Source organism: Palaemon carinicauda, chromosome 35, assembly GCF_036898095.1.
Source record: "Palaemon carinicauda isolate YSFRI2023 chromosome 35, ASM3689809v2, whole genome shotgun sequence".
NCBI classification, from domain to species: Eukaryota; Metazoa; Arthropoda; class Malacostraca; order Decapoda; family Palaemonidae; genus Palaemon; species Palaemon carinicauda.
This window is the reverse complement of record NC_090759.1, coordinates 22,920,166-22,936,446: the sequence shown is the minus strand read 5'-3', so window position 1 is coordinate 22,936,446 and position 16,281 is coordinate 22,920,166. Positions and strand designations below refer to the sequence as shown.

Below are 16,281 nucleotides of genomic sequence, written 5' to 3'. Positions count from 1 at the left end.
TGCAGCACAACAACGCTGCATCGTTAGATTTGAATAGTTTAACACTCCTATATGAGACACTTCAAAAAATGCATTGGGGACAGAGGGGGCTATTATTACATAGATAAAAAACCGAATAATCCATCTACTCATAACCCAAGTACTAATTTGCAAAAGATGAGACCAACATACGTAGTGTAACTGAACATATGGTGGGAAAACACGGTGGTCTAAGGTATGGGGTATTTTCTAAGGACCATAAGAAAGATAAAAAATTAAGTTACCCTAAAAAACGTCGGATGAACCACACCGTTCAGGATATACAAGTACTAATTGTAGTTGTAAAGACTTCACATTTACATTTTAGTGTCTCGTCGTCTGGACGTATTTCAACTATTTATGAAAAGATAAATCATCAAACATATTTCTTTTAAGTCTCTGAGTTTCTGTAGAAATTATCTTTAAAAATAATTTTTAAAAAACAGCCCAAACGAAAAATCACACAAATAAAGAATCATAGAGTAATTCGAAATTCTAATATCAAAGCCTAAATCAATAGACAATTCCGCAAACATTATCCCTAAACAGCTAATTGCCTGAATGTTAGTCATCTATTACTCCATTTTACATACTCTCTACAAGTGACGAAGGAAAAATCCTTTAAGCAAAATAATCGGCGGATATTTCATGCCATTAACGAACACTGCCTAATGCAAGGAAAACATGGACACAAGCTTGCATGACCCCATCAGATTACCGCTCCAAACACGGTAGTGGGACACGATACTGTGAAGCAAGAACAACGTTTTGGTAGGAGACAGTCTTGCTAAAAAACAGGCAAAGAAACATATTGACCAAAGTTATATAATTTCATATTTAAGGAAAATTACGCGAAATACACAGACATTTAACAAAATTTACAAAATTATACATACATACATATATATATATATATATATATGTGTGTGTGTGTGTATGTATGTATGTATGTACAGTATGTATGTATGGTATGTATGTATTATATATATATATATATATAGAGAGAGAGAGAGAGAGAGAGAGAGAGAGAGAGAGAGAGAGAGAGAGGTACGTATATAACAATTTTGACTCATCTTACTAAACGTGTAAACAATCTCCTTCTTAGCACCTTCACAACATTCTCCTGTGTGGTTAGTCATGACAGATGGCAGAGCTTCGTTATGCGGTCAGATTACTAAAGGCTTTCAGAGAGCAGACGTTGCCGGCAATAAAGGGGAAGAACAGGAGAGAAAAGTTGAGAAGCTTAGAGAGAAGAGGGAATGAATTGAACAAACTTCTGGTATGAGCATATGATGAAAGAATGTTATGACATCACAATGTTTCATTGCAAATTCTTAGCGTTTGAGATTAAAGATTAGTGATTTAAGAGACGATATCGATTACATTCCAAGAATCATTGATTACGATTGATTTTCAATCAAATAATACTTCACCCTTAAGAATAAGATTTCTTTCAACAGATACTTCATCCTTTAAAGACATGAGAATTTGCAATCGATTACCTTGAGCATTCTAAAATTAGTTTTCACAGTCTTGAAATCTAATCACGTGGAATGCCTAAAGTTATCAATAAAATTAGGTCGATGGTAATTTCTTAACGCACACAGAAAATAAAATACTCAAACATGATTAGTTAGTGTTGGACTAGACTGGATTATAAAATTTAGGCCACAATGCCAAGATAACGTACACACAAAATTTGGAATGGAATAATCTTATGAATATCCATTGTTCATTTAATCAAAGGGCATAATGTACTATATTGTATTCAAATAAACATCACACATATCGCAGAAAATAACTCATGGATCGAGTTTGTATAAAATCAGAATCAAGTAAGTAATCTGACAAGTCATGTACACAAATAATAACAGCAGTACTTATTGATAAAAAAAAAAAAAAAAATATTATATAGTACAATAAATGTTTTCTGCATAGGGTATTATCTAAGTCTACAGTAAAAGGATAAACGAAGCAGTGACAGTCATTTATCTATCTCTGGAACAACCTTCTATAATGGATAAGGGTCTTCTGGTGCAAAATTGCCATCATATAATAATACTCGTACCATTTTAGTCACCATCGATAACGACTTTTACTCCTTGTGCCTTTCGAAAAAAAAAAAAAATAGATTTGAAATTTTACCGATAATCATCTTGAAACATCAAAACTTTGGAGGCAGAACACTAAAAACTTGAGCTCTATTCTCGAAAGATTAAAATATAACTCTTGAAAACGATCTTAGGAAATAAAATGCAATTTATACAGATGATAAAATATACGATGAAATATACGCAACAAGACTCAACAATTCTCGGGGCTCCATGAATACAAGAAACTCATGTATTCTAAGTGGGAAGCAAATCGCAAAGGAATATGACTCTTTGGGCAGAGGCACGTAAAGCTGCAAGCTGCTCTTGGCTAGCCATGCACCCATGAGCACGGAAGTCTTCATATGTCATAACTGCAAAACTTCTTTAAATTCATTAGCTGATCAACTCCACATGGGATATCTGATTGAAGCAGGCATTTATAATAAAAAAATTAACTGCTTACCATGTGCGATAGATTATATATATATATATATATATATATAAATATATATATATATATATATATGAAAGAGAGAGAGAGAGAGAGAGAGAGAGAGAGAGAGAGAGAGAGAAACACTTCATGCATATTAACACATACATATATAAACTTCAAGTTCATCATTTTAATATAAATATCTCGGGAATCACCATTAAATTGCGGCACTGGTTATTCCCTAAAAAAAAATCTCTCGTAAATTCAAAATAAAACAACCTAAAATTAAAGTCTATTAAAAAACCTGCTTATCCGTCAGAATATTAATCTTCTCTACTTCCCCTTCTTAAATATTCAAGCACAGGCCATAAAACAGCAAGAACTTGTGTAAATTCAAGGGAGTTTATTTGCCTTGCTAAATACATTTTCGTTCTGCATAATTTCTTTTCACAAAGAGATTATCTTCATAAATTCAGGTCTTTGGCTCATATTAGAGCGAACCTGGTAAGCCATTAAGTAATGCGGAGTAGTTCCCGGACATTAAGCTCACGGGATTTTCCATATGGCTCATACAGCAATTCATAATTAAGAAAAGACTTGGGAGAAGCATAAAATAAACGTGTAACAGACTCCATGACTTCCAGTTACATACATACAGAAATGTCTTACCTAAAAGAAAACTATTTTTACGAGAACTTGGGAGAAATATGGGTCAAAATATTTATCAAAAGATCAAAACGTCATTTGAAGCGCCGGTACTTGATAAACTATGAAATTAATGTAAAGACACACACACTATATAAATAAATAAATAAACAATATACATTATATATATATATATATAAATATATATATATATATATATATATATATATATACTTTTAAAACACCTTCCATTATACCTCTATATAGCAAACCCATTTAAGGTGATATTAAATGCAAAGTAAATTACAAGACGAGTAAAAAAGCTTTTAAAGAGCTCAGAAAATGTTCTTACATTACGACTGTTTACATACAAGATTCTGTTCATATAAAATTAAAACGCATTCTTGTAACCGTTTCATTTCCAAGTCTCGACTTAGAAAAGAAACACAAACAAGAATTGGTGTTATTTATCTCAAACAGTACTCCTGACAAACAACTTGCTCTAAGCATCAAATCTCAAACCCCGAAAAAGCTATTTAAACGTTTGTCCATTTAACACAAAGACTCCTCCATTCTACTGCTGTCTATTACAGTCCTATACCTGACCATATATCAATGTCCGCCGGGATCCAGATAACAAAATAGATGACCATGCTGTAATTCAAAACATAAACTCTCTCTCTCTCTCTCTCTCTCTCTCTCTCTCTCTCTCTCTCTCTCTCTCAAGGTCTATCTACGAGCATTATCTCCCCTCTTCTCTTTCCGATCATCTGCAGGACGCGAGTAGAATATTATTCCCCCTTTCCTATCAATTTCTATGCAACAATTGGCTACGGAGAATGTCATCCAGTTTTGAATTATACTGATTTCCCTACTATATAAGGATAACTTTTTCAAAAAGGGCAAGCAAATTCTAATTTATGGTAAGCGGAAGGCTAAAGCCTAAAATACATCAGGTTCCATTGCATTCAAGCCAACTTTTTCCCCTTTTCTGTTTGACGTATACTGCAATAGTGAAAGCAAACTACAAACAACTTTCTTGAAAACCTTTGAAAGCAGATAAGAACAGACTTACCTTTTCTCCAAAGAACACCAACCACAGTATGGATCTCTGGCCCCTAAGCACGAGGAGCAGTTTGTCTTGGCTGAGCAGCTCTCTACTCTGTACTTTGTCACCTGGAAGGAAGGAAAATTTATTAGTGGAATAGCGCTAAAGTAATAAGACAAAACATAAATCTTATCAACTACGTCCCTATTTATAAATACAAAGGAAATCAGAAACAATAAAATATTGAATAAGTATTTAAATCATCTAGCGATTTAAATTCAACTATTAATACTTGATTGTCACAAGGATCACGTGACTTAATATACAGCTAAACCCAGTAAGAAATCATTTAATATTTTAGTACCTAGCGCTTTCCTGCATTTTATCACTTTTACAGGGTACAATACCCTGAGCAAGTGTGTATTAAAATGCACGAAAGCCATGGATACTATTTTATTATTTCCTTCTGGCTTTTTCTGTCATATTTCGATGCATGAAGAATTAGAAATCCATCTAATTCATATTTTAAACTACGAGGAATTAGGAAAAGGCTCAAGTCAAAAAGATACAATATAATATCAAAATATGGAAATCATTCAATATCCATAAAGGGCAATATGTAAATAGTATGAAGAAACTAATTACGACCCTGCACACAGTGAAAAGTCACCCGAGATGACCTCTCCCAGGTGATGAGAGGCGGTTCTGTGCCACCGGTGTCATCACCAACCACCACCGGAGGCTCATAAAGCAAAGGGGGCAAATGAGCTAATGACTCAATTCGCGGTGAAAATAGCGACCCCCCCCCTCCCCCTCCCCCAACAAACGGAAGGTCAGGCGGAAACAAAAGGATGTTAAAAGATAATGAGTGAAACAAGAGAGAAAAGAGCGAGAAAATAGAAGAAATAAGCAGCGGATGGGTCGTACGTTAACCTCATTAAAAAGAAATAGAGGTTACAAATGGAGCTCCTATTTCAGCCTCACTTCGGCATCCTTCCCGCCGGAAACAAGAGAAACCTTTTCTCAGGGCGTTTATGCAAATGCATCCAGACACCTTTAATGTTGACAATTTCCTTTCAGCTGGAATTTTACAGACACAAAGATAAGCAAGATGGCGAAAGTAAAAGAAATTCTTGAATGTCTGCTGATAAGTATGCTGTCATTTTCTTATCAAAATAATCATAGGAAAAATAAAGTGATTGGATGAGGTAATAATTATATACACTTATGTGGAGTAAATATATTATTCGAAATATGTTTCAGGAGACTATGTTCACAAAAGCAACATATAAGAAAACGCAGAAGCTAATTGTTTTTTTCTTTGGAAAACCTTCACCTTTGCCATGACAAATTTTATTAAAAACAAATAAATAACTTCGAAACCTGCCAATATGAGTAAAATGAAAACTGACAACACTCCAGTGTTTTATTTAGCCTTTATTATCTTCGAAACAAAATAAAAAATGATAGAAAATTAATCAGATTAATTTTCACATCATAACTCAAATGTATCAGCTATCGGAAAATATATATTTTTGAATTTCGAAAACATTAAATAAAAATTAATATGGTCAGCTAAATAAGAACAATAATAAAAGTTAAAGATTCTTGTAACAAACTTTTGCATCTTTATGGTATCTAATAGAATACACAAAGAAATATTCCCAGGTATTTAATAATAATTTTGATCTATGATCATCAACAGAGATACCATTCCTGTTAATCACAAAAGTGAGAAAAATATTAAATTACAATGTGGGAGGAAGAGGTAACGCTCTCCTAATGGGGGTGGAGGGAACGGATTCGGTTGGTGGGAGGAGCTATTCTTCGTGCCCTGCGGATAAATGCATACCCGAGGGCAGGCAGGTGAACCCCACAGAAACCACAGAGGGCACACCACAGCACCCTAAAAGTATCATTCACAGATGCCCCAGCAAACACATATAGCCTCTGATGCTACTTCCAGGTCACCAAGGCAAATTACTTATAGCCAAGTAAATGATGATTCAGGAAAATTAAATGTTAAAGAGACCAATTTGAAGGCCCTCTGTTTGGCTTCAATGGGAAAACACGCTTCATATTTCAAGAACTTTATTTTTGCTGAAAACTTTCAACTGACATTTAGTACCTGTTAACTCTTGCTAAAAATTATACATATAGCCAGACACATTCCCAAGAATAACATGTCATAATACAATGACTTAGAAATGTCAATTTAGCAACAGCAAAATGAAAAAATTAAAACATTTATATACAAGAATTTAGGTAGTGAAAATAGCACTGTTTAGTAACTAGTAAAGGTCTACACATTCATCTTTTTACTTAATTGGTTAAAAGAAACGACAGACAAATCTTAGAATTATTAAGCGTCCCCCATCAAATCAATCAATAGTCAATCACTCATACAGAACGCATTATCATTAAAAAAAGACAATTGAATAAAAAACCGAGTTCCTAAACCAATCAGCCAAGGAGCAAACAGGACATCAATGTCTAGCCACAATACTGCGACTGGATTCTTCGGCTCTAATGACTCAATCAGCATAAACGCCTCCCTCCCAAGGAGCGCCACCCGCCCTTCCAGTATGCCTTCGCAATTTCCCACTTCCTTTCCCATACACAATCCCACGATAATTATTCTGTCTCCAGTTCTAAAGCCAGTTTTCAAGGGGAACCAAAAGGACGGACACAAAAGGTGTTTAACAGCTGTTAAGTGGATTCCATTTGCTTAATAGAGGTTGTGATTTAGAACAGTAATTTAATGGATGGCCAACTAGACCGCAGTGGAACATTTGGACGCATTTTGCCAATTCAAGTTCGGATGAGGGGGCGATATGTAACCTACTAAAAAATAATAAAGTTACGAGGATTATCAATTCTATTTGTACTACTAACGACGATATAATAATTTTATGCTAATTGGCATTTATCACTAATTTTATTCAGGGATGTACCAAAATTCATAAGAAGGATATTTACAAATTCATCATACGATGTAAAAATTCCCCAACTACCATTAGGCTCTATTACTTATAAAGCTTTGAGAAACGTCATCATGTATTCATTATCTAATAACAAATTCATCAAACGGAGTGCTTTGGGACTCATTCATAACTACTTCTCATTCTAAACACAAAGAATAAACTTCATACGCCAAGACCATAATGCCAACGAGAATTAACTAAAAGCATACGCACACACAAACACACACGCACTCTCTCTCTCTCTCTCTCTCTCTCTCTCTCTCTCTCTCTCTCAGGCCCAGCAACGCCGTTCCACCTCCCAACCAAAACAAATGCAAATAGGGCCGGCGAAAATCATTTGACACCCTAATGGCAAGAGCGGACACTGCCCTTGCAGATATCTAGTTGCACAATGGGCGTGAGAAATCCATCGTCTGAAATTCCATCCTGGAGACAAATCTGATACACTACACCGAAATGACGAAGGCTACTGGTGCTCTTTTGAGGTTTTCAAGAGCTTTCTTCTCTTTCTTACTTTTTTTTCTCTCTCTCTCTCTCTGTCCGAGCCCTGGAACGGTCAGTGTGGTCCGCAACTTTTCTTGATATAAAAGTCCAGTCACTTAACTTTTCCCTTCTCCCAATTAATTTCTTACTAGACTTCATCGCCGAGGGAAATCATTTGGTCAGGTCTAACCGCATTACAGCCACTAATAGGTAGTAATCAAATCTGAAGAGGGACTAGAATTTCCAATATCGGTATAAAGATTGCACATACACGGATGTTACTGATGCCTGTCATATCAATGTTATACATAAAAAAAAAAAAATGAATATTTTCGTTATGCGTGTAGAGTAAAAATAAAATCATGAATAAAATTTTAACTGAAAAATACAAGCAATGCAAGTGGCTTGAATTTGGAAAAAAAAAATCTGAGTATGTTTAACACAATGAAAAACAACTCATTTAAAGTTCCCAGTATTTAAACATTCTCTCTCTCTCTCTCTCTCTCTCTCTCTCTCTCTCTCTCCTATATATATATATATATATATATATATAATATAACATACACACAAATATATATCAAGTAAGTAGCGAGAGACATATGCCAGACAGATAGGCTACCCATGAGAGTTCGTTAACAGAAATTACAGCAACTGAACTGCAAAATTTCATTAATCTGACCTTGTAGGGCCATAATTGCCTCAATTGAGTACAGAGTCGCGAAGACACAGAAAGAGCACAACACAATTATGCCAAAAACGCATTAATCATCAGTGCTCCCGACGAAAAGGGCGATGAGTTTAAAGGAGAGAAAATAAGATAATGGGTGTGTGGGGTCTTCAAGAACCGAATGAAAGTTGACAGGTTGATATGAAGTCAACACCAACCAACATTGCAACAGTGGTCATTGGACATGCCAAGAGGGTTATTTCCTTTGTAAGAGGCCACTAGCAATGGTCAGAGTGTCGTAACCAGGCTGAGTTCAGGGTAAATTATGTCATACGATTAATCAAACTTGTTTTAATTAATTTAATTTAGCATTGTATTCATATTTCTATACTTGTTCTTCACTACAACAAATATCTGGCTATGTGTAAATATTGAATGTTGATTCGAAACTTCAAACTAAAAACCAAGCACCATCAACAACCTCAAAATCACAATATATATAAATATAAATATATATATATATATATATATATATATATATATATATATATATCTCCGCAAGTAGCGGTCAACAGTTAACTATACATGAGAGGAATTAATGATTCAACAACATAACACTTGGAGAGGTTAGGTTAGGGAAGTAGAGCTTTGTTCATTTATCCTTCCATACTATAAGTAATTTTCGCATGCTGTTCTGGTCTATTCTTCCCAATTATCCTAGCAGCTCCGCAAGGAAGTCCGAAACACTTTTCCTCAACTATACATTTCTGAGGAGGGGTAAATCATGCTAAACATCAAACTACTGATCCAAAATCAAAGGAAATTATATTCGTGACACACACTATACTCATTTTTTTTAATGTGGCGCATTTGCACCGACTTGCAGCGGTGCCCTTTTAGCTCGGAAAATTTTCCTGCTATCTGATTGGTTGGAATTATCTTCTCTAACCAATCAGCGAGCAGGAAACTTTTCCTTGCTAAAAGGGCACCCCTGCGAGTCGGTGCTAATCTGCCTCAATAAAAAGAATTGACTATAGGTAAGAATATCTGTTTAGAAACATGAGCACATACAGTATATACAATAACTGCAGCCGTTTCTAGTCCACTGCAAGACAAAGGCTTCAGGCATGTCTTAGTCAGGTCTGGAATTTGGTCATTTTCATCACCACGCTGGCTACTACGAATTGGTGACGGTGGGAGACTGGTCTGATCCCTCACAGCAAACCAACCTAGTGTGGGTTGCCCTTACTAATATATATATATATATATATATATATGTGTGTGTGTGTGTGTGTGTGTGTGTGTGTGTGTGTGTGTGTGTATGTGCACACAATATATATTCATATACATTAGCCAACTTATTACGTAACAAATATAAAATATGGTCTTCAACTACTAAAAAATTTTGGGGCCATCAATGCTCTAAATAACCTAAAATTACTATCCATTAAGAAACAGGCTATAATAACAAGATTGCAATTCAAGAAACAAATCTCAAACCAAATTAAACCAAACAAAGAAAATTAAAATAGAAGGCAAAATCTACAGTAAAAATCCAGAAAAAAAAAACATATAAGGTCTATTCACATGGTCAAAATCTCTTGCGTTTAAAATATTGCGATTACTATTTTCTTTCCAACTCTCCTATAAAACGCTCTAAGTTACAGTAGAAAATAGCATTAACAAAGAAAATAAATCTACATATCTCGGCTTACAATTACTCAAGCAATTTGCCTGTTCTTTATTTATTTCTTTAAAGACAATAAGATTACAAATGATAAATTATAAGTCTGCGGGAACAACGCTGTAAACAATTATGGTTATTAAACCTAAATATATAATTACGATCCTCTAAAACACAGGTTAAACTCATTACAAGAAAGAAATTTCACCTTAAATCATACAGGAAAAATAATCCCGAAAACTCAAGACAATAAAGAAACAACAGGTGACTATTAATATAGGTGCTTCATTCAGAAGACAGGTGGTCTTCATTTACTTCCAGAGGCAATGATGCACATGAAGTATTACCGTTTAAAAAAGTTTTAAAGAAATGTTCGGTGGATATTAAAAAGCGCTTAGGGCCCTGTAAGAAATGCTCGGTGGTTATAAAAAAACGTCTTAACGAGATTAAGGAAGGTATGAATCTCTACAGAAGAAGAAACCTGTCATATGAACCACAGGCATTTCAACCCAGAGTACTTAATTTAAAGCAAAGAATACGTTCGGGGCGCATTTAACTTTCTCCCGAAATTATTTGCGACAATGCAGATGATAAATAGGACGACTTTATTCAGATGTTTCTTGGCCACCGTTTCCGACTTGTCGTCTTCTAGTTCTTCTTGCAAATGGCAACGGTAGGCGATGGTTAATTGGCCCACTCCAAAACCCCCCAACAATTAAGAGGTTCTGGTTACCACCTACATGGCTTCAGGCACCGAAAACATTCCCTTGAACTGCTTGATCTTGTGTATGCTCTGATCTCTCGTTTCCGCCTCAGTACTTCTTTTCTTCATCTCCCCCCCTTATGTATTTGTTCTAACTAAAGTCAGAACTGCATAAGTAAATACTACTCGTACTTTTAATCATTAATCTCTCTCTCTCTCTCTCTCTCTCTCTCTCCTCTCTCTCTCTCTCTCTCTCATCCTTAATTATGGGGGCTTTTACTTTAAAACATAACTGATTCTTTATACCCATGTTAAAACTTGAATAACTGGAGAATCTTTGGTGACAATTGTTAAAAAGCAGTTTACATTCAATTCAATCATTATAGAATTCTGATCTAACCACAAAGAAAGATTGCATTACGTAAAAAAAAATCCTGTTCCATTGAAGGTTTAAATGCCACTCATAAATGGCAGGGGCAAGGGACAGCGACATTGCCCTATCTAGTAGGAAAATTTCCTGGAGACTAACCATATATACATATGATCAGTGCCCAAGCCCCCTCTCCGCCCAAGCTAGGACCAAGGAGGGCCAGGGCTGCTGATGACTCGGCAGATAGACCTATAGGCTCCTCAAACCCATCCTTAGCTCATAAGGATGGCGAGTTTGCAGCGACCAAAGAAACTAACTATTCTGAGCGGGAATAGAACCCCAGCCTGGCGTTCGCCAGTCAGGGACGTTACCACAATCGTCCACCACAACCACTGAGATATTCAAATCAGATATTTAAAAGCACTTCGAGCCATACATTATAATTTGGAATAAGCATTTGACAAATTTTTATGACACATAGGCCCCTTATTAAACAATATAAAATATAGAAACAAACATACCAACAAAGGATTTTTCTCATACCGGAGTGTGACCTTTAGTGTCCGAAATTATGGAATCATTAACAAATAAAACGAAATGCTAATTATTTAAAAAAGAACAGTGGTGATATTTCTTTTGCACTTTCACCAGTTATGATTATTAACATACACTGGATAGTCTCTAATATCAAGGAAGAGGAAACAACATCAATAAAGCCACCAAAAAAAAAGAACTACTGTCAAAATTTCAACAACTGAAAAAGATAGCACATTTACTTCCCAAACTTTATTTCACTACCGAATAAATCAAATTATTTTGCCATCTGAGAGAGAGAGAGAGAGAGAGAGAGAGAGAGAGAGAGAGAGAGAGAGAGAGCGTTGTCGGCTTGCCAGCAAAGGAAGAATAACTATAGGGGGACTTAGTAAAATATCCCTTCCTTCTCCATCAGCGTCACCCATGATAAACTTATTACGAGCAATTTATTCTTGAAGTGGCAAGATGGCTGCGATCACTTCGACAGCCAATGGATATGTGCGTGATGAGAGAGAGAGAGAGAGAGAGAGAGAGAGAGAGAGAGAGAGATGGAAATGATTTAGTACATAGGCATTTGTAAGCTGCGAAAGAAAGGAGTATAATCAATAACAAAGGTAAATCTAAAAAAAATATAGAATATTTGTGAATAAAATAAGATTATGATTAAGAGAAAATGGTGAAAATGAAAAAAACCAAACGTGGCTAAACATATACAAAATTCCCTGTAATTGCATACCATAATAAAGGAGTGAGCTTAACGTGTTTCAACTACAAGTCCCGAATAATTTCACAAATCCCTTTAATCCTTCTCTACCACTTTCCTCCTATAAGAGTCCTTAACAGAGCACTAGAAGTAAATACACTTCCCATCTGTTTCGTCACATCATCTATACCGAACAAAATCCTCATTTAAATAATGAAGTACTGAATCAACTTAAGAATTAAACATCAATACAGTCTATGTGAGTCTTGCAATAGATAAAATATTATTTCGTTATGTATCAGTCTGTTCAAAGGATTCTATGTGATAAATAGAGGACTAGGTAACACTCCTATTAATCCTACAAAAAGGTGCCTTTACGGTGGAGATTTATATATATATATATATATATATATATATATATATATAGTATATATATATACATATATATATATATATATATATATGTATACATATCTGTATGTATACGGATATATAAGTATGTATACACACACGTGTGTATGTGTGGAAACCAGTAAAATTGATTGTAAGTAAAATTTTATTTCAAATAATATGCAAGGACTGTACACCATCTCTTATTATAATACGAAATTTATTATTATTATTATTATTATTATTATTATTATTATTATTATTATTATTATTTATAATATATATATATATATATATATATATATACGCACACACAAACACACACGAGAAAAATAGTGAAAAGGGGAAATAAATAAATAGACGCATGGCTGTTAGAGAGGAAGAATATATAGAGCGGTCCATCTCATCTGACTTCTTTTTAACAAACGCACGAAGGATTCCATTTTATCTATTTATTTGTTTTTTTTTTCTGGGGGAGTTGGGTTGCTCTACTTTCTGTTAGAGAGAGAGAGAGAGAGAGAGAGAGAGAGAGAGAGAGAGAGAGAGAGAGAGAGACTTATCTAGTATATACATTTAAGACTATTCACTGTGAAAAAAAGGAGTCTTATACCGATTAACATTCCATCTAATGAGCAAATGACTACTTATACACTGATTTTAAAATATACTACCTTTCATTACAAACGGATTAAAATTTGAATGGAATCTCCAAGTCACCCTAGTTTTCTGAAATGAAGCACAATTGTTTGTCCTATCGAACTCTCGAAATGGAAGAGGCATAGGTAGAAGTAGAGGGCCACCCTACCTCCCCTTCTGGTTGAACGGTCATGGTGCCTTCCATAATAATAATGATAATGACAATAGATATACAAGTCGGGGCGGCCCCATTCTCTTCGATACCTGATTGCACAAGCTCAACTCCATCATGTTTTCAGTGACTCACACATCCGTAAATCTCTTTCAATATTACAACCCAGTTCATCTCTCTCTCTCTCTCTCTCTCTCTCTCTCTCTCTCTCTCTCTCTCTCTCTCTCTCTCTCTGCAGCTTCCCAGCCAAATTGCGAGCTCTATAGTATAAAATATCACCTCACCTTTCTGACTGGAACGTGGGAAGAGGAGGCATAAGGAAGGTGAAAAGCAAAAGGCGGAGGGGGCAGACCCACATCTCTTAAAAGTAATGAATCTTCCGCTGTATATATATGAGGCTACATATATAAAGTCGATGACAGATATATAACTGAACACAAAATTTCTACAAATCTCGGCGCGAGAGAGAGAGAGAGAGAGAGAGAGAGAGAGAGAGAGAGAGAGAGAGAGAGAGAGAGAGAGACGGGTCATCATACAAAGAAAACTGTTCCATTATCACTACATAAGAAAAAAATAGTGAGTACAAAGTACATGAACTTACAGCGTGCACAATGCATTGACAAAATCTTAAATAATACCTCTAAAGTCAACAAGCCTTTGAACTTCACTCAATATTGGACAAATAAAGATGAATTACAACGCATTCAATCAAAGTTAAATAAGCATTTGAGCTAAATTCTACATCTTCATCGAAAAGTCATGAATCGCGAGTTTTGAAAAATTTTAATCTAATAGAAAACTAAAAGTTTTTCAGAATGATATAGATATACGAAGTTAAATCCCATAAAAAATATATAACCATTTGTATTTATTACGAATTGTTACTTCTAGATGGTTACATTTGCTTCATATGTATCATTGCTTAAGTTGAAAAAGGAAAAAAAAATAACATTTCTAACATATACACTCATAACACAAATATTCTGAATACCACTAACAAAAGGATTCTATCAAGTTAACTATTGATAAAGTTTCCAAACTTCATATAAAAACGCATATTTTAAATAAAATTGTTGCTTTTGTGATTCAACATCCAATAAAATATGAGCTACATGTATGAATATATACAATGCCAAAAAAAAAATTAAATCTACAAATCATGACCAATTCACCATTTACCTATAAAAACGAATACATCGTAACACACTCCCTTGAAACTCTTTTAGTGACGAGGCAATGCTCATGAAAGGAAAGAACCCCAGATAAGAGTATTTTACACATTTTTAATATTCGTCTAACTGCTTAGTAATACGATACCATTTCGTCATTAATGACGTTATTATTACAGGACGGTAGGCGATCGTAAATAGGGGGGAAGTTTACTGACCAGCTGCACGTGTTAAAAAATACGCTATTAATGAGCAGCCATTTAAAACTAAAAATATATTTGACATTTGAGGGGGGCCAAGTTCATATTAAGATATTCATTTCTAATTTTCAGTTTTGTGTTCCCATCGGAGCTTGAGAGAGAGAGAGAGAGAGAGAGAGAGAGAGAGAGAGAGAGAGAGAGAGAGAGAGAGAGAGAGAGATTAACCTAGTAATCCCAGCCCTCTATTGAAAAGGCACTAACAGCCATCAAGAACCTGCACGATGCTCAACATTCAAGAAGGCTCCCGACATCCTTTTTCACACTTTTGCAACGCCTTAGAAAGGACCTGCCACACCTGAATGATGGTCAAAGAGGATGGGGGATGGGAAAAGGGGGGGGGGGTTTGATGGGGGAATAGGACAACATATGCAAAGCATATAAGGAAGCATCAATCGCCTATAATACTGGGCCGTCACCAGACTGCACGAACTGACTTCGCGTTTCCTTTCGGCCTTCGATGGCCACTTTCCACATCTAACGGTTTGAAATGGGAGAGGAGCTGCACACCTTGTCTGAATAGAAGAGCGGAATAGAAAATATTTCACGTGCATCCTCTTACACCTATTCAATACAAGGTACTTAAAAGCGAATTTACAAAATGGTTTGAAAAATCAACATCAGAAGCGCAAAATCAACTAAAGTAGGGGAAATGAAATTACGAAATACAAAGGTTAACTAAAAATAAAAACAGTACAATGTCGAAAGAAAAGAGTCGAAAGGGGGAATTGTATTCCGTTCTACATGGAAAAGGAAGCGTCGTCACTTGACATGGGATGTTTGAACATGTCTTAGTCTGACAACTCCTGACAAAAATTAAGGGTAATTACTCGCAAATGCAGTCCCAACATGGGTGTGATTAGCCAAGCATAATTACAGTATAGGTAGCGGCTTTCGTTGAGGTGCTAATTGGGGTGGCTATGCGAGGAGAAAACGTTGCTGGTATGCCCCCACCCCCCTTCCTTCCCCACTTCTTACTCTTTTGAGAGTTCAACAATTGTATTGATACCTACTTTAAGGTAAACTGTACGCATCTTTTAAGCAACTAAATTATTATGGAAAATTGAGGCTACGTAAGATGAACCAAACACCTAGACATCCGAAAGACTGAAGATATTAAAGCTTTCAAGAGGAACTAAAGACTTTCTTGTTTATTAAATGCTTCGATAATGTGGATGTGACAACAAACGGTGTGAAATGCTGAATCCAAGATGCTGAATTCCTTGGAATGCATTGGATAAAATGAACTATGAAAGTAGAGAGTAGGGTTTCCCTACTGTGTAGGACCAGAA

The 16,281-nt window shown here is 35.4% G+C and overlaps 1 protein-coding gene across 6 annotated transcripts in view; it reads right to left on the bottom strand.

Moving 5' to 3' along the window:
* PlexB (plexin B) overlaps nucleotides 1-16,281 on the bottom strand; it is a 447,139-nt gene that overhangs the window by 166,249 nt on the left and 264,609 nt on the right. For all 6 annotated transcript variants that reach the window (XM_068358836.1, XM_068358833.1, XM_068358837.1 and 3 more), the window contains exon 5: nucleotides 4,265-4,365. In XM_068358836.1, the coding sequence (XP_068214937.1) occupies nucleotides 4,265-4,365 (101 nt within the window). The remainder of the gene's footprint in view (nucleotides 1-4,264; nucleotides 4,366-16,281) is intronic.